This window comes from Mustelus asterias, unplaced genomic scaffold (genome assembly GCF_964213995.1).
Source record: "Mustelus asterias unplaced genomic scaffold, sMusAst1.hap1.1 HAP1_SCAFFOLD_3746, whole genome shotgun sequence".
In the NCBI taxonomy this organism is placed as follows: Eukaryota; Metazoa; Chordata; class Chondrichthyes; order Carcharhiniformes; family Triakidae; genus Mustelus; species Mustelus asterias.
Genome location: NW_027593691.1, coordinates 2,634 through 28,312, shown reverse-complemented (window position 1 = coordinate 28,312; position 25,679 = coordinate 2,634). Strand labels below are relative to the sequence as shown.

Here is a 25,679-nt window from a genome sequence, read left to right as displayed (position 1 = left end):
GAGAGGGGGAAGGGGAGAGGGGGAAGGGGAGAGGGGGAAGGGGAGAGGGGGAAGGGGAGAGGGGGAAGGGGAGAGGGGGAAGGGGAGAGGGGGAAGGGGAGAGGGGGAAGGGGAGAGGGGGAAGGGGAGAGGGGGAAGGGGAGAGGGGGAAGGGGAGAGGGGGAAGGGGAGAGGGGGAAGGGGAGAGGTGGAAGGGGAGAGGTGGAAGGGGAGAGGTGGAAGGGGAGAGGGGGGAGGGGGGAGGGGGAAGGCGAGAGGGTGAAGGGGAGAGGGGGAGGGGGAAGGCGAGAGGGTGAAGGGGAGAGGGGGAGGGGGAAGGCGAGAGGGTGAAGGGGAGAGGGGGAAGGGTGAAAGGGGAAATGAGGGCAGTTGTGCCACTTTTAAACCCACAGATGAATCAAAGGCTACAATTAGGCAACTTCTACGGAGGTTAAACGCGTCGCTCAAGCTGTGAAACTCCTCTTGTTCCTCCCAACCAGGCAGATAGAAGGCAATAAACCAGTTGACATTAACCCCGATTAGCTGGAGAGTAATTTAGTGTAAATGCACTGTGTGAGATCCTGGCTTCTGCTTCCACTCACCGGTACAAACAGAGGGAGCGACGGGAGGCACGGGGATGGGGGGGGGGGGGGGGGGCCCCGGCAGCACGGGTTTTGATAAGCTGCCATCTCACAGTGACAACGTGGACAGAATGTGTGCAATACATGATCAGTCAGATAAAAAAAAATCAACTAAAAAATAAACTTAAAAACACTACCGCGAAAATGAATGTCAAAACGGGAAGAATCCAGCCCAGAAAGTGTTTGCTTGGGTCCTCTCTCTCTCAGAGCCATCGCCAGGGGGGGGGTCTCCTCCAACAAGCCTGAACCAGTTTGCACAGCCTTCCTCACAGCTTCAGCTCATTGGCAATTTTGGAGGCAATGTTCTTGAACGCTATGGAGGTGCCAGATATCCGTTTGAAACGGACTCCGTTGAGGGAAAGTCGGGGCAGTTTACACACTTCCATCTCCCACTGCACCAGGTTATCCTTGGTGGGGTCCCCGTGCATGCAGAACAACATGTATCGCTCCCGTCCTTCATGTTCACAATTATTGGCATCCAGCACTTTGCCAATCTCTTTCATCATCTCGTTGGGTTCCATTGAGCTGGTTGTCTTCATACTCCACGTGAACCGCAGCGACCGAGGTTTGGCATCTTTGTTTTCGTCCTTCTCTCCACTCAGATTGGATCTGGGGGAAGAGGGCAGCAGGTCACAAATCAAATGACAGCACACGTACAGGCTGTTCAGCCCATCTGCTGGCGTTTCTGTCCTCCCACCCCTCTACAACTCCCCCCATCACCATCTCCTTCTATTCCTCTCTCCCTCATGTGTTTATCCAGCTTTCCCCCCTTAAATATATCGATACATCGAGGATTGGAGGATAGTCAATGTTGTCCCGTTATTTAAGAAGGGTAGCAAGGATAACCCGGGTAATTATAGGCCGGTGAGCTTGACATCACTGATAGTGAAACTGTTAGAGAAGATAGGATCAATACACATTTGGAACTGAATGGTTTTGTTAGCGACAGACAGCATGGTTTTGTACGAGGGAGGTCATGTCTCACTAATTTAATTGAGGGTTTTGGGGTGGTGACAAAAATGATTGACGAGGGAAGGGCTGTGGATGTTGTCTACGTGGACTTTAGTAACGCATTTGACAAGGTCCCTCATGGCAGGCTGGTGCAAAAGGTTAAATCTTGCGGCATCAGGAGTGAACTAGCTAGATGGATTCAGAACTGGCTTGGCCATAGGAGGCAGAGGGTGGAAGGGTGTTTTTCTGAATCGAGGTCTGTAACTAGTGGTGTTCCGCAGGGATCAGTGCTGGGACTTCTGCTGTTTGTAATATATATAAATGACTTGAAAGAAAACATAGCTGGTCTGATTAGCAAGTTTGCGGGTGATACTAAGATTGGCGGAGTTGCGGATAGTGATGAAGATCGTCAGAGAATACAGCAGGACACGGATGGGCTGGAAAATTGGGCGGAGAAATAGCAGATGGAATTTAACCCGGACAAATGCGAGGTGATGCATTTTGGTGGATCCAATTCAGGTGGGAGCTATAAAATAAATGGCAGAACTCTCAGGAGCATCGACACACAGAGAGATCTGGGAGTACAGGTTCACAGATCCTTAAAAGTGGCAGCACAGGTGGAAAAGGTTGTGAAGAAACCATACGGCACGCTTGTCTTCATCGACCGGGGCATCGAGTATAAAAGTTGGCAAATTATGTGACAGTTGTATAATCAGCGACAGTGAAGGAATTGGCAAATCATGTTGTTGCAGCTTTATAGAACCTGAGTTAGGCCGCACTTGGTATACTGCGTCCAATTCTGGTCACCACACTACCAGAAGGACGTGGAGGCTTTGGCGAGAGTACAGAAAAGGTTTTACCAGGATGTTGCCTGGTATGGAGGGTATTCGCTACGAGGAGAGATTGAATTAACTGGGTAAAAGCAAATTACTGCGGATGCTGGAATCTGAAACCAAAAGAGAAAACGCTGGAAAATCTCAGCAGGTCTGGCAGCACCTGTCAGGAGAGAGAAAAGAGCTGACGTTTCAAGTCCAGACGACCCTTTGTCAGAGCTTTGAATAAACTGGGATTATTCTCTCTGGGAAGACGGAGGCTGAGGGGTGACCTGATAAAATTTTATAAAATTATGGGGGGCATTGAGAGAACAGTGAATACAGGAGTTGGGACGTCTTGTTGAAGTTGTACAAGACATTGGTAAGGCCACACTTGGACGATTGTGTACAGTTCTGGTCACCCTATTATAGAAAGGATATTATTAAACTAGAAAGAGTGCAGAAAAGATTTACTAGGATGCTACCGGGACTCGATGGATTGAGTTAGAAGGAGAGGCTTTTCTCTGGAGCGTAGGAGGCAATTAGACAGTTCCATGGGTACGATGGGTATAGAGGGATATGGGCCAAACGTGGGCAATTGGATCGAGCTTAGTGGCAAAAACTGGGCGGCATGGATAAGTCGGGTTGAAGGGTCTGTTTCCATGCTGTAAATCTCTATGACTCTGTAGAAAAGGTGAACAGTTGGAAGCTTCTTCCCAGGGCGGAAATGACAATTACAAGGGGGCACAAGTTCAGGATAAGGAGGGAAAGGTTCAGTGGAGATGTGCGGGGGAAGGTTTTTACACAGAGGGTGGTGGGGGCCCGGAATGAGCTGCCAAGTGAGGTGGTTGAGGCCGCACTTGGAGTACTGTGTGCAGTTCTGGTCCCCACATTACAGGAAGGATGTGGAGGCTTTGGAGAGGGTGCAGAGGAGGTTTACCAGGATGTTGCCTGGTATGGAGGGGAGATCCTATGAGGAGAGGCTGAGGGATTTGGGATTGTTTTCGCTGGAAAGGCGGCGGCTAAGAGGGGATCTTATTGAAACATATAAGATGATTAGAGGTTTAGATAGGGTGGATAGTGATAGCCTTTTTCCTCTGATGGAGAAATCCAGCACGAGGGGGCATGGCTTTAAATTGAGGGGGGGTAGTTATAGAACCGATGTCAGGGGTAGGTTCTTTACCCAGAGGGTGGTGAGGGATTGGAATGCCCTGCCAGCATCAGTAGTAAATGCGCCTAGTTTGGGGGCGTTTAAGAGATCCGTAGATAGGTTCATGGACGAAAAGAAATTGGTTTAGGTTGGAGGGTCACAGTTTTTTTTTTTTTTAACTGGTCGGTGCAACATCGTGGGCCGAAGGGCCTGTTCTGCGCTGTAATGTTCTATGTTCTATGTTCTATGTTACGTTAGTCACATTTAAGACTTATCTTGATAGACAAATGAACAGACGGGGATAGAGGGATAGAAGCGGTTGGTCTAGATAGGTAAACGTGATCGGGGCAGGCTTGGAGGGCCAAAGGGCCTGTTCCTGTGCTGTACTGTTCTTTGTGATATTATTCACCTTGAGCATTCCCCATGGGAGCGAGTCCCACATTTCCTCCCCACTCCCCGTGGGAGCGAGTCCCACGTTTTCCCCCACTCCCCTGTGGGAGCGAGTCCCACGTTTTACCCCACTCCCAGTGGGAAGGAGTCCCACGTTCTCCCCCACTCCCCCGTGGGAGCGAGAGAGACAGAGGGAGCACGAGAGAGAGACAGAGGGAGCACGAGAGAGAGACAGAGGGAGAACGAGAGAGAGACAGAGGGAGAACGAGAGAGAGACAGAGGGAGAACGAGAGAGAGACAGGGGGAGAACGAGAGAGAGAGACAGGGGGAGAACGAGAGAGAGAGAGACAGAGGGAGAAGGAGAGAGAGAGACAGAGGGAGAAGGAGAGAGAGAGACAGAGGGAGAAGGAGAGAGAGAGACAGAGGGAGAAGGAGAGAGAGAGACAGAGGGAGAAGGAGAGAGAGAGACAGAGGGAGAAGGAGAGAGAGAGACAGAGGGAGAAGGGGAGAGAGAGACAGAGGGAGAAGGAGAGAGAGAGACAGAGGGAGAAGGAGAGAGAGAGACAGAGGGAGAAGGAGAGAGAGACAGAGGGAGGAGAGAGAGACAGAGGGAGAAAGAGAGAGAGACAGAGGGAGAACGAGAGAGAGACAGAGGGAGAACGAGAGAGAGACAGAGGGAGAACGAGAGAGAGACAGAGGGAGAACGAGAGAGAGACAGAGGGAGAACGAGAGAGAGACAGAGGGAGAACGAGAGAGAGACAGAGGGAGAACGAGAGAGAGACAGAGGGAGAACGAGAGAGAGACAGAGGGAGAACGAGAGAGAGACAGAGGGAGAACGAGAGAGAGACAGAGGGAGAACGAGAGAGAGACAGAGGGAGAACGAGAGAGAGACAGAGGGAGAACGAGAGAGAGACAGAGGGAGAACGAGAGAGAGACAGAGGGAGAACGAGAGAGAGACAGAGGGAGAACGAGAGAGAGAGCGAGAGGACGAGTGAGCGAGGGGGAGAGATGGGGAGCAAGGCAGATATTCCAGAGTTTCGGATTCAGGCAGTAGTGGAAAGCTCTGGGAGCAGTGCAAGTGCGGGATGTTGAAGAGGGAGGAATTGCAGGAGTGCAGGGATTCGCAGACAGATTGCTTTATTATTTTCCCATTATTAACAGTCGGGATGACATCACTCCTCTGGGCTATTGAACCCAGTGAGGTCACACACGAGGTCAGCGATCATTCTGCGCAGTCATCCATTGGAAAGGCTAATCACTGACTGTAATTAATCAGTTAGCGAATCAATCTCGATTCCTTTCCAGTTGTTACTGAAGATCTATCGTTGGTTTATCAAATCAGCTTTATAACTGCAATCAGGCAGAGAGAGAGAGAGGGAGAGAGCCCAAGGAAATCAAACTAAATTCATTCCTGAGGAAGCAGGATTTGGGGAATTTTTCAGTGTTGCAGAGGTTACAGCTGTGGTTAATCCCAGGATTCTGGTGCAGTCCCAAAGCATTCCCAGCATTGGGGAGAATTTGAGGGATGGACAAGCTTGGGAAATGGGGAGCAGGTTGTCGAATGGCTGCCTCCAGCAGACAGCAGTGTGCAGAGAGTGACACAGCACCCAGGAAGTCCAGCTTGTTCCAGGAGATTCCCAGGGTGAGAGACATCGGAAATGCAGAACGTGTGAGCCAGTCACATTCCCAAATGTGGTACGGAGTGGGGTCCAGGATCTATCTACATCTCAGTGTTCCCCAGCCTGTCCCACAGCGACTGCAGCGAGTGAGCTGCCTGCACAGGGAACTAGCTGGACGAGCTCTGGGGTGATGGTCCACAAACACAGGGGGTGTTCAGGAGAGAGGAACACAGAGCACCAGATAGTACAGCTTCTTCCCACTAGCCCAGGAGGTGCAGCCATGATAGGAACCCTCCTCAAAAAAACGGGCAGCGAATGGTTAGAGACATGGGGGGAGAATTGCCAGCTTGGGTTGGTTGTCGGAGGGATGGCATTGCCAGTGCCCCAGTCTAATCGTCACCAATGATGGGAGGACTCTGCTGATCTGGCTGCGTTCCCAGGGAGATGACACAGTGTCGGGTGCATGAGGAGCTGCGGCGGGAACCCGGGAACCCTGGCAGAGAGCTGTGGGAAGGGTTGTCATAGTCTAACCCCTCCCCCAAACCCCAGGGTCACAGGGTAACCCCTCCCCCAAACCCTAGGGTAATCCCTCCCCCCAAACCCCAGGGTTATCGCAATATAGAAACTAGAAGCAGGAGGAGCCCATTCGGCCCTTCGAACCTGCTCTGCCTTTCACTTTGATCACGGCTGATCATCGAATTTAATATCCTGATTCCCCCCCTTCCCCTCGATCCCAAGAGCGAAATCTAATTTCTTCCTGAAATCACACAACGTTTTGGCCTCAACTACTTTCTGTGGGAGTGAATTCCACACATTCACCACCCTCTGGGTGAAGAAATTCTCCTCACCTCAGTTCTAAAAGGTTTCCCCTTATCCTCAAACTGTGACCCCTAGTTCTGGATTCCCCACCATGGGGAACATTCTTTCTGAATCTACCCTGTCTAACCCTGTTAGGATTTTATAAGTTTCTCTGAGATCACCTCTCACTCTTCTAAACTCCAGTGAATATAATCCTAACCAACTCAGTCTCTCCTCATATGACAGACCCGCCATCCCAGGAATCAGCCTGGTAAATCTTCGCTGCGCTCCCTCTATAGCAAGGACATCCTTCCTCAGACTGCACACAGTACTCCAGGTGCGGCCTCACCAACGCCCTGTACAATTGCAGCAAAACATCCCTATCCCTATACTCCAATCCTCTCGCTATGAAGGCCAACATACCATTTACCTTCTTCACTGCCTGCTGTACCTGTGCACTTACTTTCACCGACTGATGCACGAGGACTCCAAGGTCTCGCTGAGTATCCACCTCTCTCAATTTACACCCATTCAAGTAATAATCTATCTTCCTATTATTGCGACCAAAGTGGATAACCTCACATTTATCCACATTATACTGCATCTGCCATGCAGATACCCACACACTCAGCCTGTCTAAATCACACTGAAGCATCTCTGCATCCTCCTCACAGCTCACCCTCCCACCCAACTTTGTATCATCTGCAAATTTGGAGATTTAGTTCCCTCTTCCAAATCATTCATATATAATGTGAACAGTTGGGGTCCCAGCACAGATCCCTATGGAACCCCACTAGTCACTGACTGCCAATCAGAAAAAGACCCATTTATTCCAACTTTTTGCTTCCTATCTGCTAACCAGCTTTCTATCCATCTCAAGACATTACCCACAATCCCGTGTGCTTTAACTTTACATAGCAGTCTGTTACGTGAGACCTTGTCAAAAGCCTCCTGAAAGTCTAAATAAACCACATCCACTGGTTCTCCTCGGTCAACTCTACTAGTTACATCCTCAAAGAATTCCAATCGATTCGTCAAGCATGATTTCCCTTTTGTAAATCCGTGCTGACTTTGTCTGATTATATCACTGCCTTCCAAATGCTGAGTTATGAAATCCTTGATAATGGACTCTCGCAACTTCCCCAGTACCGACGTTAGGCTCACTGGTCTATAGTTCCCTGTTTTCTCTCTATCTCCCTTTTTGGCTAGCAGGCTTACATTAACTACCCTCCAATCTGTAGGAACTATTCCAGAGACCGAAGAATTTTGGAAAATAACTACCAATGGATCTACTATTTCCAGGGCCTCTTCCTTAACCCCCTCCCCCCCAAACCTCAGGATCACCAGGTAACTTCTCCTCCCAAACACCAGGGTCAGAGGGTAACTCCTCCCCCTAAACACCAGGGTCAGAGGGTAACCCCTCCCCCCAACCCCCCGGGTCACTTCTTTAATCCCTCCCCCAACCCCAGGGTCACAGGGTAACTCTAACCCAAATCCCAGAGTCACAGGGTAACTCCACCCACAAACCCCAGGATCACCCCTCCCCAACCCCAGGGTCACAGGGTAACCGCTCCCCCCAGGCCCCAGGGTCACAGGGTCACCCTCCTCCTCCAGAGCCCAGGGTCACTCCTCCACCCAGAGCCCAGGGTCACTCCTCCACCCAGACTCCAGGGTCACCCCTCCACCCAGACCCCAGGGTCACTCCTCCACCCAGACCCCAGGGTCACCCCTCCACCCAGACCCCAGGGTCACCCCTCCACCCAGACCCCAGGGTCACTCCTCCACCCAGACTCCAGGGTCACCCCTCCACCCAGACCCCAGGGTCACCCCCACCCCCAGACCAGCTCCACAGTAATGGGCCTGCAGCCACTGGGCAGAGGTTTAGCGATGGAAGTTGATGGGTTGTGCAGAGAGTAAGGGCACACTGAGGGTCAAGAGCCTCGACAGAGGCTGCCCAGTGCCACACATCAGGGAGGATGGGGTGAGCTCTACCTTCCTGTAGCACCCACTGCCGGGGTTCTCATCCGAGACTGTGGCACTGGCAGCATAACTGAGGTGATGGAAGCGGGTGTTTGGGGCGGGATGGGACAATGCCCAAGGGTAGGAAGGAGGGGAATACTATTGGAGGAGAAAGATTTGGAACTGCAGTCAGTTTGGCAGGGATCCTGGGGAGTGTTTTTTGGGTGAGTAAAGTTTCTCCCACACACTGTTGCTCTGCTCACTCACATTCCTGTCCAGGGAAAGATTACAAGCTGGAGATGATAGGAGGCAGGAGTCTTTAATAAACAGTATTTGATTCTCACCTTGAGCCCTCAGCTGGCTCTCTGCTGTCTCCCTCATGGGGTATCCTCAAAAAAAATAATCAAAATTCAAATTTAGAACAAAAAAAATAACACAACCTCTTACATAATCTGCAGCCAAACTGGAGGTGGATCAGCCTGGAGCAGAATCCCAAACTCTCATCCAGTGTGCGATCAGGAACGTCTACATAAAGACAGTTTAACTCTTCCCCAGACGGCACCTAGCTCCCACCTCTCCCCGCTTGCCCACAGTGAATCATAGAATCCCTACAGTGCAGAAAGAGGCCATTTGGCCCATCGAGTCTGCACCGACCACAATCCCACCCAGGCCCTATCCCCGTAATCCTACATATTTACCCTAGCTAATCCCCCTGACACCCAAGGGTCAATTTAGCACGGCCAATCCACCTAACCCGCACATCTTTCGGACTGCGGGAGGAAACTGGAGCACCCGGTGGAAACCCACGCAGACACGGGGAGAACGTGCAAACTCCGCGCAGACAGTGACCCAAGGTCGGGAATCGAACCCGGGTCCCTGGCGCTGTGAGGCAGCAGTGCTAACCACTGTGTCACCGTGCCACCCCAGGTCCCTGACGCTGAGAGGCAGCAGTGCTAACCACTGTGTCACCGTGCCACCCCAGGTCCCTGGCACTGTGAGGCAGCAGTGCGAACCCACTGTGCCACCGCACCAGCCATCATTCAGCAGTTAAACTGCTTTTCTCCCCTGTTTTGTACTGACAGGAAGACAGAGGCAGACAGCAATTTACAAGATGCTTTCCACAGCCTCTGTAACCCGACACTGAGCTCAGTTTCCTGTCAGTCCGACCCATTGGCTCTACACCAGGCCTCTCTGCTGCAGAGGGCCCCCTGTTCAGTGACTCTCTGCTGCAGAGGGGCCCCCTGTTCAGTGACTCTCTGCTGCAGAGGGGCTCCCTGTTCAGTGTCTCTCTGCTGCAGAGGGGCTCCCTGTTCAGTGACTCTCTGCTGCAGAGGGGCTCCCTGTTCAGTGTCTCTCTGCTGCAGAGGGGCTCCCTGTTCAGTGACTCTCTGCTGCAGAGGGGCCCCTGTTCAGTGTCTCTCTGCTGCAGAGGGGCCTCTGTTCAGTGACTCTCTGCTGCAGAGGGGCCCTCTGTTCAGTGACTCTCTGCTGCAGAGGGGCCCCTGTTCAGTGTCTCTCTGCTGCAGAGGGCCCCCTGTTCAGTGACTCTCTGCTGCAGAGGGCCCCCTGTTCAGTGACTCTCTGCTGCAGAGGGGCCCCCTGTTCAGTGTCTCTCTGCTGCAGAGGGGCCCCCTGTTCAGTGTCTCTCTGCTGTACTGGGGTTCCCTGTTCAGTGTCTCTCTGCTGTACTGGGGTTCCCTGTTCAGTGTCTCTCTGCTGCAGAGGGCCCCCTGTTCAGTGACTCTCTGCTGCAGAGGGGCTCCCTGTTCAGTGTCTCTCTGCTGCAGAGGGGCCCCCTGTTCAGTGTCTCTCTGCTGCAGAGGGGCCCCCTGTTCAGTGACTCTCTGCTGTACTGGGGTTCCCTGTTCAGTGACTCTCTGCTGTACTGGGGTTCCCTGTTCAGTGTCTCTCTGCTGTACTGGGGTTCCCTGTTCAGTGTCTCTCTGCTGCGCTGAGGCCCCCTGTTCAGTGACTCTCTGCTGCAGAGGGGCCCCCTGTTCAGTGACTCTCTGCTGTACTGGGGTTCCCTGTTCAGTGACTCTCTGCTGCAGAGGGGCCCCCTGTTCAGTGACTCTCTGCTGCAGAGGGCCCCCTGTTCAGTGACTCTCTGCTGTACTGGGGTTCCCTGTTCAGTGACTCTCTGCTGCAGAGGGGCCCCCTGTTCAGTGACTCTCTGCTGCAGAGGGCCCCCTGTTCAGTGTCTCTCTGCTGCAGAGGGCCCCCTGTTCAGTGTCTCTCTGCTGTACTGGGGTTCCCTGTTCAGTGACTCTCTGCTGCAGAGGGGCCCCCTGTTCAGTGACTCTCTGCTGCAGAGGGCCCCCTGTTCAGTGACTCTCTGCTGCAGAGGGGCCCTCTGTTCAGTGACTCTCTGCTGCAGAGGGGCTCCCTGTTCCGTGACTCTCTGCTGCAGAGGGGCTCCCTGTTCCGTGACTCTCTGCTGCAGAGGGCCCCCTGTTCAGTGTCTCTCTGCTGCAGAGGGGCTCCCTGTTCAGTGACTCTCTGCTGTACTGGGGTTCCCTGTTCAGTGACTCTCTGCTGCAGAGGGCCCCCTGTTCAGTGACTCTCTGCTGCAAGTTGACACCCACTCCTCTCTCTCTTCCCCAGCCTCCTCTGCATCTCCCAGTGCTCCCTACAGTAGCCCATCTGGAAACAGTCTGCCCTTCCAACGAACACTCACTTTCTAATATAACGTTGACTCTATTCTCTGCCCACAGATGCTGTCAGAGCTGCTGAGACTTTTCTGTTTTTGACTCTCTTTCTGATCCTGTGCATTCGGGATTTTGTACCTGCTGCAGTTGAAGTGCACAAACTGTGACTCGCGAAGGCTGGAGTAGTTTGTGTCTATTTTAATTGGGCTTCCCCAGAGTCAGCAGACATTACAGGATGTACCATGGGCAGCACTGTCTAATACAAGGTGCAATTAAATCTGGAGAAGGTTACAATGTGATTGAGCTGGGAGATGGTCACTGGGATACAGGAAAGCCAGTGGGTGCCAGCAGTCAGGGAGCAGAGAGCTTCGATAGAATCTGTGGTTCCCTGTGGCCCTGGATATCGAACCCAGGTCTCAGTGCCAGGGACCCGGGTTCAATTCCGGCCTTGGGTCACTGTCTGTGTGGAGTCTGCACATTTTCCCCGTGTCTGCGTGGGTTTCCTCCCACAGTCCAAAGGTGTGCAGGTTAGGTGGATTGGCCGTGATAAATTGCCCCTAGGTGTCCAAAGATGGGTTTACGGGGGGATAGGACACAGGGGTGGGCCTGGATAAGGTGCTCTGTCAGAGAGTCGGGACAGACTCGATGGGCCGAATGGCCTTTTTTGCACTATAGGGATTCTATAGTTCCGTGCCATAACAATTCTGTGAATCCGGCCTTCTTGTTAACGCAGCCATTTCAAACAAAAGCTGCCACTGTAAAGCCATGTTAACGAAATACTTCCTGTACATAGAATGTTGACAGACCGGTCACACAATCCATCTTACAGGGACGGCGCAGATTTAATCACAGCCACTCTGTATATTACATTAATGGTAGCACAGTGGTTAGCACTGCTGCCTCACAGCGCCAGGGACCCGGGGTGGCACAGTGGGTTAGCACTGCTGCCTCACAGCGCCAGGGACCCGGGGCAGCACGGTGACACAGTGGGTTAGCACTGCTGCCTCACAGCGCCAGGGACCCGGGGCAGCACGGTGACACAGTGGTTAGCACTGCTGCCTCACAGCGCCAGGGACCCGGGGCAGCACGGTGGCACAGTGGTTAGCACTGCTCCCTCACAGCGCCAGGGACCCGGGGCAGCACGGTGACACAGTGGTTAGCATTGCTGCCTCACAGCGCCAGGGACCCGGGGCAGCACGGTGACACAGTGGGTTAGCACTGCTGCCTCACAGTGCCAGGGACCCGGGGCAGCACGGTGACACAGTGGGTTAGCACTGCTGCCTCACAGTGCCAGGGACCTGGGGCAGCACGGTGACACAGTGGTTAGCACTGCTCCCTCACAGTGCCAGGGACCCGGGGCAGCACGGTGGCACAGTGGTTAGCACTGCTGCCTCACAGCGCCAGGGACCCGGGGCAGCACGGTGGCACAGTGGTTAGTGCTGCTGCCTCACAGCGCCAGGGACCTGGGGCAGCACGGTGACACAGTGGTTAGTGCTGCTGCCTCACAGCGCCAGAGACCTGGGGCAGCACGGTGACACAGTGGTTAGTGCTGCTGCCTCACAGCGCCAGGGACCTGGCCTGGGGCAGCACGGTGACACAGTGGTTAGTGCTGCTGCCTCACAGCGCCAGAGACCTGGGGCAGCACGGTGACACAGTGGTTAGTGCTGCTGCCTCACAGCGCCAGGGACCCGGAGCAGCACGGTGACACAGTGGTTAGCACTGCTACCTCACAGCGCCAGAGACCTGGGGCAGCACGGTGACACAGTGGGTTAGCACTGCTACCTCACAGCGCCAGGGACCCGGAGCAGCACGGTGACACAGTGGTTAGCACTGCTACCTCACAGCGCCAGGGACCCGGGGCGGCACGGTGACACAGTGGTTAGTGCTGCTGCCTCACAGCGCCAGAGACCCGGGGCAGCACGGTGACACAGTGGTTAGTGCTGCTGCCTCACAGTGCCAGGGACCCGGGGCAGCACGGTGACACAGTGGTTAGCACTGCTGCCTCACAGCGCCAGGGACCCGGGGCAGCACGGTGACACAGTGGGTTAGCACTGCTGCCTCACAGCGCCAGGGACCCGGGTTCGATCCCTGGCTTGTGTCACTGTCTGCGTGGAGTCTGCACGTTCTCCCCGTGTCTGCGTGGGTTTCCTCCGGGTGCTCCGGTTTCCTCCCACAGTCCAAAGATGTGCTGGTTAGGTGGATTGGCCGTGATAAATTCTCCCTCAGTGTACCGAAACAGGCACCGGAGTGTGGCGACTAGGGGATTTTCACAGTAACTTCATTGCAGTGTGACATTAATAAAAAAGAAACGTTAAAGCATTCCTAGTAGCCCACTCTGCACCTTCCTGGTGTGACCAATGTACACAGAGACCCCTATATTAACGATATGGGTGTCGCTGGCTGGGCCAGCATTTATTGCCCATCCCTAGTTGCCCTTGAAGGGCAGTTGAGAGTCACCCACATTGCTGTGGCTCTGGAGTCACATGTAGGCCAGACCGGGTAAGGACGGCAGATTTCCTTCCCTAAAGGACATTAGTGAACCAGATGGGTTTTTCTGACAATTGACAACAGGTTCATGAATTCAGATTCCACCATCTGCCGTGGCGGGATTCGAACCGAGGTCCCCAGAACATTCGCTGAGTTTCTGGATTAATAGTGAAAATACCACTTGGCCTATCAAGGTTCTGGGGTTCAGTTTAGTCCCACAAACCACAGAGACCAGAATCTTCACGCTTTCCTATCCCTTGGGATCTTCACCCCACGTAACTGCAGAGCTCCCTCAGCAGAACCAAACTTCAACCCAAGGTGTGGAAACCCGAGCACACCCAGAGCAGTCTTCTGGAACAATCTCCCACTTTCTGAATATTTACACCGCTGTCCTGACAGCTTGTTCCTGAGCTGAGCTGCTGGCCGACAGGACGACAGCAAAAGCTACAGATTCTCAGAGCCATACAGCGCAGAAAAGGCCCTTCAGCCCATCGAGTCTGACCCACAATAACTACCACCAAAGTCCCGCTCATCACATTTTCCTGCACTTGTCCCATATCCCTGAATGTTTCGATATTTCAAGTGCTTATCCAAATATTTTTTAAAGGTTGTAAGGTCTCCAGCCTCCACTACCTTCCCAGGCAGCGCATTCCACATTCCCACCACCCTCTGGGTGAATAAATGTTTTCTCAAATCCCCTCTGAATCTCCTGCCCCGCACCCTAAAACTCTGCCCCCTTGTGACAGACCCCTCAACCAAGGGGAACAGCTGCTCCCTAATCACCCTGTCCATACCCCTCCTAATCTTATACACCCCAATCATGTCCCCCCTCAGCCTTCTCTGCATCTAGAGAAAACAATCCAAGCCTATCCAGCCTCTCCTCACAGCTCAAACGCTCCATCCCAGGCAGCATCCTGGTGAACCCCCTCTGTACCCCCTCTAGTGTAATCACATCCTTCCTATAGTGAGGTGACCAGAACAGCACACAGCACTCCAGCTGTAGCCTAACCAACACTCTGTACAGCTCCAACATTACCTCCCTGCTCTTATACTCTACACCACGACTGATTAAAGCCAGTGTCCCATGTGCCTTTTTAACTACCCTATTCACCTGCTCTGCCGCCTTCAGGGATCTGTGAATAATTACCCCAAGATCCCTCTGTTCCTCTGAGCTTCCCAGTGTCCTGCCATTCATTAAATACTCCCTTGTCTTGTTACTTCTTCCAAAGAGCATCACCTCACACTTATCAGGGTTAAATACCATCTGTCACTGCTCTGCCCATCTGACCAACCCATCTATATCTTCCTGTAACCTACAATCTTCTCCTTCACTATTAACCACCGTACCAATCTTGGTGTCATCTGCAAACTTGCTTCACATTCCCCCACATTATCATCTATATCATTTATGTACATAATGAACAATAAGGTCCCAGCACTGAACCAACTATTCGACTATGAAGTGCCTCGCTTTTGGGCCGAGACCAGTCTTGTTTACAGAGGACAATCGATCCAGCAACAGATCAGGAAGGTGACAGAGACGCTGGGGTAAGGAGTCACCCTCGATCCCCAAAGCCCCCCATCACAGCACCCATCATGGAGCCACTAACACGGATTGGGTCACAGAGAGCAGCCCAGAGACTGAGAACAGCCGACAGTGGCTCAGAGATCACACTGGCCTTGTTTACACTGGCACTGATAACGGGGGGGGGGGTTATTGATCGAGTTGGGATTGATTTCGGGGGGGGGGTTATTGATCGAGTTGGGATTGATTTCGGGGGGGGGGGTTATTGATCGAGTTGGGATTGATTTCGGGGGGGGGGTTATTGATCGAGTTGGGATTGATTTCGGGGGGGGGGGGTTATTGATCGAGTTGGGATTGATTTCGGGGGGGGGGGGGTTATTGATCGAGTTGGGATTGATTTCGGGGGGGGTTATTGATCGAGTTGGGATTGATTTCGGGGGGGGTTATTGATCGAGTTGGGGTTGATTTCGGGGGTTGGGTTATTGATCGAGTTGGGATTGATTTCGGGGGGGGGTTATTGATCGAGTTGGGATTGATTTCGGGGGGGTTATTGATCGAGTTGGGATTGATTTCGGGGGGGGGGTTATTGATCGAGTTGGGATTGATTTCAGGGGGGGTTATTGATCGAGTTGGGATTGATTTCGGGGGGGGGGGGTTATTGATCGAGTTGGGATTGATTTTGGGGGGGTTATTGATCGAGTTGGGGTTGATTTCGGGGGGGTTATTGATCGAGTTGGGATTGATTTCGGGGGGGGTTATTGATCGAGTTGGGATTGATTTCGGGGGGGTCATTGATCGAGTTGGGGTTGATTTCGGGGGTTGGGTTATTGATCGAGTTGGGATTGATTTCGGGGGGGGGTTATTGATCGGGTTGGGATTGATTTCGGGGGGGTTATTGATCGAGTTGGGGTTGATTTCGGGGGGGGTTATTGATTGAGTTGGGATTTATTTCGGGGGGGGTGATTGATCGAGTTGGGATTTATTTCGGGGGGGGTTATTGATCGAGTTGGGATTGATTTCGGGGGGGTTATTGATCGAGTTGGGATTGATTTCGGGGGGGGGTATTATTGATCGCGTTGGGATTGATTTCGGGGGGGGTGTTATTGATCGAGTTGGGGTTGATTTCGGGGGGGTTATTGATCGAGTTGGGGTTGATTTCGGGGGGGGGTTATTGATTGAGTTGGGATTGATTTCGGGGGGGGTGATTGATCGAGTTGGGGTTGATTTCGGGGGGGGGGTTATTGATTGAGTTGGGATTGATTTCGGGGGGGGTGATAGATTGAGTTGGGATTGATTTCGGGGGGGGTTATTGATCGAGTTGGGATTGATTTCGGGGGGGTTATTGATCGAGTTGGGATTGATTTCGGGGGGGTTATTGATCGAGTTGGGGTTGATTTCGGGGGGGGGTTATTGATCGAGTTGGGATTGATTTCGGGGGGGTTATTGATCGAGTTGGGGTTGATTTCGGGGGGGGGGGTTATTGATCGAGTTGAGGTTGATTTCAGGGGGGGTTATTGATCGAGTTGGGATTGATTTCGGGGCGGGTTATTGATCGAGTTGGGGTTGATTTCGGGGGGGGGGTTATTGATCGAGTTGGGATTGATTTCGGGGGGTGTTATTGATCGAGTTGGGATTGATTTCGGGGGGGGTTATTGATCGAGTTGGGACTGATTTCGGGGGGGGTTATTGATCGAGTTGGGATTGATTTCGGGGGGGTTATTAATTGAGTTGGGATTGATTTCGGGGGGGTTATTGATCGATTTGAGATTGATTTCGGGGGGGGTTGTTATGGATCGAGTTGGGACTGATTTCGGGGGGGTTATTGATCGAGTTGGGATTGATTTCGGGGGGGTTATTGATTGAGTTGGGGTTGATTTCGGGGGGGGTTATTGATTGAGTTGGGATTGATTTCGGGGGGGGTTATTGATCGAGTTGGGATTGACTTCGGGGGGGGTTATTGATCGAGTTGGGATTGATTTTGGGGGGGGGGTTATTGATCGAGTTGGGATCGACTTCGGGGGGGGGGGTAATTGATCGAGTTGGGATTGATTTCGGGGGGGTGGTTATTGATCGAGTTGGGATTGACTTTGGGGGGGGGGTTATTGATCGAGTTGGGATCGACTTCGGGGGGGGGTAATTGATCGAGTTGGGATTGATTTCGGGGGGGGGTTATTGATCGAGTTGGGATTGACTTCGGGGGGGGTTATTGATCGAGTTGGGATTGATTTCGGGGGGGGTTATTGATCGAGTTGGGGTTGATTTCGGGGGGGTTTATTGATCGAGTTGGGGTTGATTTCGGGGTGGTTATTGATTGAGTTGGGGTTGATTTCGGGGAGGTTACTGATCGAGTTGGGATTGATTTCGGGGCGGGTTATTGATCGAGTTGGGATTGATTTCGGGGCGGGTTATTGATCGAGTTGGGATTGACTTCACGGGGGGGTTATTGATCGAGTTGGGATTGACTTCGGGGGGGGGGGGGTTATTGACCGAGTTGGGATTGATTTCGGGGGGGGGTTATTGATTGAGTTGGGGTTGATTTCGGGGGGGGTTATTGATCGAGGTGGGATTGATTTCGGGGGGGGTTATTGATCGAGTTGTGATTGACTTCGGGGGGTTATTGATCGAGTTGGGATTGATTTCGGGGGGTTATTGATTGAGTTGGGTTTGATTTCGGGGGGTTATTGATTGAGTTGGGGTTGATTTCGGGGAGGTTACTGATCGAGTTGGGGTTGATTTCGGGGGGGGGGTTATTGATCGAGTTGGGATTGATTTCGGGGGGGGGGGCGGGTTATTGATCGAGTTGAGATTGATTTTGGGGGGGTTATTGATCGAGTTGGGATTGATTTCGGGGGGGGATGTTATTGATCGCGTTGGGATTGATTTCGGGGGGGGTGTTATTGATCGAGTTGGGGTTGATTTCGGGGGGTTATTGATCGAGTTGGGGTTGATTTCGGGGGGGGGTTATTGATTGAGTTGGGATTGATTTCGGGGGGGGTGATTGATCGAGTTGGGGTTGATTTCGGGGGGGGGGGTTATTGATTGAGTTGGGATTGATTTCGGGGGGGGTGATTGATTGAGTTGGGATTGATTTCGGGGGGGGTTATTGATCGAGTTGGGATTGATTTCGGGGGGGTTATTGATCGAGTTGGGATTGATTTCGGGGGGGTTATTGATCGAGTTGGGGTTGATTTCGGGGGGGGTTATTGATCGAGTTGGGATTGATTTCGGGGGGGTTATTGATCGAGTTGGGGTTGATTTCGGGGGGGGGGTTATTGATCGAGTTGAGGTTGATTTCAGGGGGGGTTATTGATCGAGTTGGGATTGATTTCGGGGCGGGTTATTGATCGAGTTGGGGTTGATTTCGGAGGGGGGGGGTTATTGATCGAGTTGGGATTGATTTCGGGGGGTGTTATTGATCGAGTTGGGATTGATTTCGGGGGGGGTTATTGATCGAGTTGGGACTGATTTCGGGGGGGGTTATTGATCGAGTTGGGATTGATTTCGGGGGGGTTATTAATTGAATTGGGATTGATTTCGGGGGGGTTATTGATCGATTTGAGATTGATTTCGGGGGGGGTTGTTATGGATCGAGTTGGGACTGATTTCGGGGGGGTTATTGATCGAGTTGGGATTGATTTCGGGGGGGTTATTGATTGAGTTGGGGTTGATTTCGGGGGGGGTTATTGATTGAGTTGGGATTGATTTCGGGGGGGGTTATTGATCGAGTTGGGATTGACTTCGGGGGGGGTTATTGATCGAGTTGGGATTGATTTTGGGGGGGGGGGTTATTGATCGAGTTGGGATCGACTTCGGGGGGGGGGGTAATTGATCGAGTTGGGATTGATTTCGGGGGGTGGTTATTGATCGAGTTGGGATTGACTTTGGGGGGGGGGGTTATTGATCGAGTTGGGATCGACTTCGGGGGGGGGGTAATTGATCGAGTTGGGATTGATTTCGGGGGGGGGGTTATTGATCGAGTTGGGATTGACTTCGGGGGGGCTTATTGATCGAGTTGGGATTGATTTCGGGGGGGGTTATTGATCGAGTTGGGGTTGATTTCGGGGGGGTTTATTGATCGAGTTGGGGTTGATTTCGGGGTGGTTATTGATTGAGTTGGGGTTGATTTCGGGGAGGTTACTGATCGAGTTGGGATTGATTTCGGGGCGGGTTATTGATCGAGTTGGGATTGATTTCGGGGCGGGTTATTGATCGAGTTGGGATTGATTTCGGGGGGTTATTGATCGAGGTGGGATTGATTTCGGGGGGGGGTTATCGATCGAGTTGGGATTGACTTCGGGGGGGGTTATTGATCGAGTTGGGATTGACTTCGGGGGGGTTATTGATCGAGTTGGGGTTGATTTCGGGGGGGGTTATTGATCGAGTTGGGATTGACTTCACGGGGGGGTTATTGATCGAGTTGGGATTGACTTCGGGGGGGGGGGTTATTGACCGAGTTGGGATTGATTTCGGGGGGGGGTTATTGATTGAGTTGGGGTTGATTTCGGGGGGGGTTATTGATCGAGGTGGGATTGATTTCGGGGGGTGTTATTGATCGAGTTGTGATTGACTTCGGGGGGTTATTGATCGAGTTGGGATTGATTTCGGGGGGTTATTGATTGAGTTGGGTTTGATTTCAGGGGGTTATTGATTGAGATGGGGTTGATTTCGGGGAGGTTACTGATCGAGTTGGGGTTGATTTCGGGGGGGGGGTTATTGATCGAGTTGGGATTGATTTCGGGGGGGGGGGCGGGTTATTGATCGAGTTGAGATTGATTTCGGGGGGGGTTATTGATCGAGTTGGGATCGATTTCGGGTGGGGGGTTATTGATCGAGTTGGGATTGATTTCGGGGGGGGGTTATTGATCGAGTTGGGATTGACTTCGGGGGGGGGGTTATTGATTGAGTTGGGATTGACTTCGGGGAGGGTTATTGATCGAGTTGGGATTGATTTCGGGGGGGGGGGTTATTGATCGAGTTCGGATTGATTTCGGGGGGTTATTGATCGAGTTGGGATTGATTTCGGAGGGGGGTTATTGATCGAGTTGAGATTGATTTCGGGGGGGGGGGTTATTGATCGAGTTGGGATTGACTTTGGGGGGGGGTTATTGATCGAGTTGGTATTGACTTCGGGGAGGGTTATTGATCGAGTTGGGATTGATTTAGGGGGGGGGGTTATTGATCGAGTTGGGATTGATTTCGGGGGGTTATTGATCGAGTTGGGATTGATTTCGGAGGGGGGTTATTGATCGAGTTGAGAATGATTTCGGGGGGGGTTATTGATCGAGTTGGGATTGATTTCGGGGGGGGGTTATTGATTGAGTTGGGGTTGATTTCGGGGGGGGGTTATTGATCGAGTTGGGATTGATTTCGGGGCGGGTTATTGATCGAGTTGGGATTGATTTCGGGGGGGGGTTATTGATCGAGTTGGGATTGATTTCAGGGGGGGTTATTGATCGAGTTGGGGTTGATTTCGGGTGGGGTTATTGTTCGAGTTGGGATTGATTTCGGGGGGGGTTATTGATCGAGTTGGGATTGATTTCCGTGGGGGTTATTGATCGAGTTGGGATTGATTTCGGGGGGGGCGTTATTGATCGAGTTGGGATTGATGTCGGGGGGAGTTATTGATCGAGTTGGGATTGATTTCGGGGGGGTTATTGATCAAGCTGGAATTGATTTCGGGGGCGTTATTGATCGAGTTGGGATTGATCTCGGGGGAGAGGGTTATTGATCGAGATGGGATTGATTTCGGGGGGGGTTATTGATCGAGATGGGATTGATTTCGGGGGCGTTATTGATCGAGTTGGGATTGATCTCGGGGGAGGGGGTTATTGATCGAATTGGGATTGATTTCGGGGGATTATTGATCGGGTTGGGATTGATTTCGGGGGGTTATTGATCGAGTTGAGATTGATTTCGGGGGGGGGTTATTGATCGAGTTGGGGTTGATTTCGGGGGGGGTTATTGATCGAGTTGGGGTTGATTTCGGGGAGGGGTTATTGATCGAGTTGGGGTTGATTTCGGGGGGGGTTATTGATCGAGTTGGGGCTGATTTCGGGGAGGGGTTATTGATCGAGCTGGGATTGATTTCGGGGGGGGGGGCTTATTGATCGAGTTGGGATTGATTTCGGGGGGGGTTATTGATCGAGTTGGGATTGATTTCGGGGAGGGGTTATTGGTCGAGTTGGGGTTGATTTCGGGGGGGTTATTGATCGAGTTGGGGTTGATTTCGGGGGGGGTTATTGATCGAGTTGGGATTGATTTCGGGGGGGGTTATTGATCGAGTTGGGATTGTTTTCGGGGGAGGGGGTTATTGATCGAGTTGGGATTGATTTCGGGGGGTTATTGATCGAGTTGGGATTGATCTCGGGGGAGGGGGTTATTGATCGAGATGGGATTGATTTCGGGGGAGGGGTGTTATTGATCGAGTTGAGATTGATTTCGGGGGGGGTGGTTATTGATCGAGTTGGGATTGATTTCGGGGGGTTATTGATCGAGTTGGGATTGATTTCGGGGGGGGTTATTGATCGAGTTGGCGTTGATTTCGGGGGGTTATTGATCGAGTTGGGATTGATTTCGGGGGGGGTGCTATTGATCGAGTTGGGGTTGATTTCGGGGGGGGTTATTGATTGGGTTGGGGTTGATTTCGGGGGGGTTATTGATCGAGATGGGGTTGATTTCGGGGGCGTGGTTATTGATCGAGTTGGGATTGATTTCGGGGGGGTGTTATTGATCGAGTTGGGGTTGATTTCGGGGGGGGGTTATTGATCGAGTTGGGATTGATTTCGGGGGCGTGGTTATTGATCGAGTTGGGATTGATTTCGGGGGGGGGTTATTGATCGTGTTGGGGTTGATTTCGGGAGGGGTTATTGATCGAGTTGGGGTTGATTTCGGGGGCGTGGTTATTGATCGAGTTGGGATTGATTTCGGGGGGGGGTTATTGATCGAGTTGGGGTTGATTTCGGGGGAGGGGTTATTGATCGAATTGGGGTTGATTTCGGGGGGGGGTTATTGATCGAGTTGGGATTGATTTCGGGGGGGGGGGTTTTGATCAAGTTGGGATTGATTTCGGGGGGGTTATTGATCGGGTTGGGGCTGATTTCGGGGGGGTTATTGATCGAGTTGGGATTGATTTCGGGGGGGTTATTGATCGAGTTGGGGTTGATTTCGGGGGGGGTCATTGATCGAGTTGGGGTTCATTTCGGGGGGGGGTTATTGATTGAGTTGGGATTGATTTCGGGGGGGGTTTATTGATCGAGTTGCGATTGATTTCGGGGGGGGTTATTGATCGAGTTGGGATTGATTTCGGGGGGGGGGTTATTGATCGAGTTGGGATTGATTTCGGGGGAGGGGTTATTGATCGAGTTGGGATTGATTTCGGGGGAGGGGTTATTGATCGAGTTGTGATTGATTCCGGAGGGGTTATTGATCGAGTTGGGATTGATTTCGGGGGGGTTATTGATCGAGTTGGGATTGATTTCGGGGGTGGGGTTATTGATGGAGTTGGGATTGATTTCGGGGGGGTTATTGATCGAGTTGGATTTGATTTCGGGGGGGTTATTGAACGAGTTGGGATTGATTTCGGGGGGGTTATTGATTGAGTTGGGATTGATTTCGGGGGGGGGTTATTGATCGAGTTGGGATTGATTTCGGGGGGGGTTATTGATCGAGTTGGGATTGATTTCGGGGGGGGGTTATTGATCGAGTTGGGATTGATTTCGGGGGGGGTTATTGATCGAGTTGGGATTGATTTCGGGGGGAGTTATTGATCGAGTTGGGATTGATTTCGGGGGGGGTTATTGATCGAGTTGGGATTGATTTCGGGGGGGGTTATTGATCGAGCTGGGATTGATTTCGGGGGGGGTTATTGATCGAGTTGGGATTGTTTTCGGGGGTGGTTATTGATCGAGTTCTGATTGATTTCGGGGGATTATTGATCGAGTTGGGGTTGATTTCGGGGGGGGTTATTGATAGAGTTGGGATTGATTTCGGGGGGGGGTTATTGATCGAGTTGGGATTGATTTCGGGGGGGGGGTTATTGATCGAGTTGGGATTGATTTCGGGGGCGGGTTATTGATCGAGTTGGGATTGATTTCGGGGGTGGGGTTATTGATGGAGTTGGGATTGATTTCGGGGGGGTTATTGATCGAGTTGGATTTGATTTCGGGGGGGGTTATTGAACGAGTTGGGATTGATTTCGGGGGGGTTATTGATTGAGTTGGGATTGATTTCGGGGGGGGGTTATTGATCGAGTTGGGATTGATTTCGGAGGGGTTATTGATCGAGTTGGGATTGATTTCGGGGGGGGGTTATTGATCGAGTTGGGGTTGATTTCGGGGGGGTTATTGATCGAGTTGGGGTTGATTTCGGGGGGACGTTATTGATCGAGTTGGGATTGATTTCGGGGGGGGGTTATTGATCGAGTTTGGATTGATTTCGGGGGGGGGGTTATTGATCGAGTTGGGATTGATTTCGGGGGGGGGTTTGATCGAGTTGGGATTGATTTTGGGGGGTTATTGATCGAGTTGGGATTGATTTCGGGGAGGGGGTTATTGATCGAGTTGTGATTGATTTCGGGGGGGGGGGGTTACTGATCGAGTTGGGATTGATTTCGGGGAGGGGGTTATTGATCGAGTTGGGATTGATTTCGGGGAGGGGGTTATTGATCGAGTTGGGATTTATTTTCTAGGGGGGGGGTTATTGATCGAGTTGGGATTGATTTCGGGGGAGGTGTTATGGGTCGGGTTGAGATTGATTTCAGCGGTGGGTTAGGGGGTGTTTGGGGCTAGCGTTGGGGCAATGTTAGTTCTGTCTCTGTTTATCTCTCTTCGTGTTCTGCTCCTCAATATTTACATTCCCCCTGGTGTGACTGCCTGAGTGCCTCCAGGCCTGGGAAACAAACGGAACTCCAATAGGAACGAGTGAATGTGGCTGAGACTGATACCAGTATTCTGACAATGGCAATGCTATAACATCAACCCGACCGTTACATACAACAGTTAAACTCAACATCAAGGAGTAACAAGCAGAGTTAGTGTCATTCGGGGTTAGACCAAACATGCAGTGTGAGAAACAGCCCGGCCCACACCCAGCCCAGCCCCCTCTCCAGCCGCAGACCCTCAGCTTTGTGGGTCCAAGTACCATCGAAGGTCAGTGCCATGTTCCACCACAGCTCTCCCTGCAGACTCTGGGGTGTGGGGCTGCCGTGATTGGGGTGAGTGGGGGGCTCAGATGGGCTCCGGGATCTGGGTGTCTGAACTTGGACAGGGAGTTTCCATCGCTGTCACGGCTGTTGTTTCTGAACTGTTACGAAGGGACTTACTACAGGCAGTGTCGAACACGGTGAAATGCACACAGCATGGGAAGAGGCCAAATCCCTTCGCTCCTCCGAGCCGGACTCTGTGCTGTGGTGTGAGAAATGTAAGCGAGGCCTGACCCGTTGCAGGAGCAGCAGATGAGGGTATAATTACATCGCAACAACCACCCCGGTCAAATAAGCCAGCAACACCGGACAGTGACCATCCGATGGACACGCAACAGTGGCTGCATCTCGGGGGGGTTAACATTCTGGAGGCTGAACCCACTAAGGCAGCTCAGGGCTTCTTCAGGTGAGAGGCAATCAGGGAGGGGGGGGGGGTGGGGGGGAGGGGTTCAGGAGTTTTGGCGGGGGTGGGCAGGGAGGAAATTGTCTTCAAGTGTGAGGATCCATGTCACAACAAAAGAATGGGTGAATGGGCTTTAGCCGCCCCTGGGCAATTGGAGAGAAATATTTCTCCCCTCACCCCCCAGGGGTTCACTTTGACTTTCTGCAGCATCGTCCTGGGAATTTCTCACGGAGAAGCAGCGCTGCTTTTAAACTGAAACCAAAACAAGGCGACCGAAGCTGCCATCCCAGAAACTCCGGCAGCCAAAGGAACCGCAGCAGATTCCTCTCAGGAGAAACGGAACCCCCCCCGACTCTGAAACCACTGAGTCCTGGTCGGGACTCCAGAGGCACTGGGAACCCCTCGTGGTGAACCTGCTTCCTGCACAAACCCAGGGTGTCGATGAGCTGTTCCACCTCATGGGGCGTCGCAGCCCACTGCGATCTCTGCAGATGTTGATGGAAGCCATGAGGTGGAGATGCCGGCGTTGGACTGGGGTGGGGCACAGCAAGAAGTCTCACAACACCAGGTTCAAGTCCAACAGGTTAATTTGGAATCACGAGCTTTGGGAGCGCCGCTCCTTCTCCACTCACCTGATGAAGGAGCGGCGCTCCGCAAGCTCGTGATTCCAAATAAACCTGTTGGAATTGAACCTGGTGTTGTGAGACTTCTTGAGGTTAGAGCGGGTGAGGGAGAGGGTGGAGAAGGGGAGGGGTAGGTGGGTCCCGCTGGATAAACCATTGGTAGAGATAATCTCTCACTAACTTATCACGCCAGCCTTGTCCACAACCCCAGAGATCATCAGCCCCACACCCCCACCATAACCCACACACTACACCCCCCACCCCCCAACACATCCCCACACCATCAAAACAGCATGCGCCACCTTTACAAAAAAACACAAACCACATTAGCCCTCAGAAAACCGAACACAGTGAAGGAAGCAGAGAGAGAACACAGCAGGTGACAAGACAGAGGGAGTAATGGGAGCAGGGGAGCAGCTGTTAGTCACATAACCAGCAAGGGAACATACAATGGGTGCATTCTCCTACCTTCTCGCAAATCTGAAAGACAGATTT

The 25,679-nt window shown here is 52.3% G+C and overlaps 1 protein-coding gene across 1 annotated transcript; it reads right to left on the bottom strand.

Moving 5' to 3' along the window:
• Positions 1–156: 156 nt before the first annotated feature.
• Positions 157–25,679, bottom strand: LOC144490757 (MAP/microtubule affinity-regulating kinase 3-like; the record flags this gene model as incomplete). Its single annotated transcript, XM_078208465.1, has 3 exons — positions 157–1,229; positions 8,644–8,688; positions 25,653–25,679. Coding segments are annotated over 3 exons (415 nt in total), but the record flags the coding sequence as incomplete, so codon positions are not given.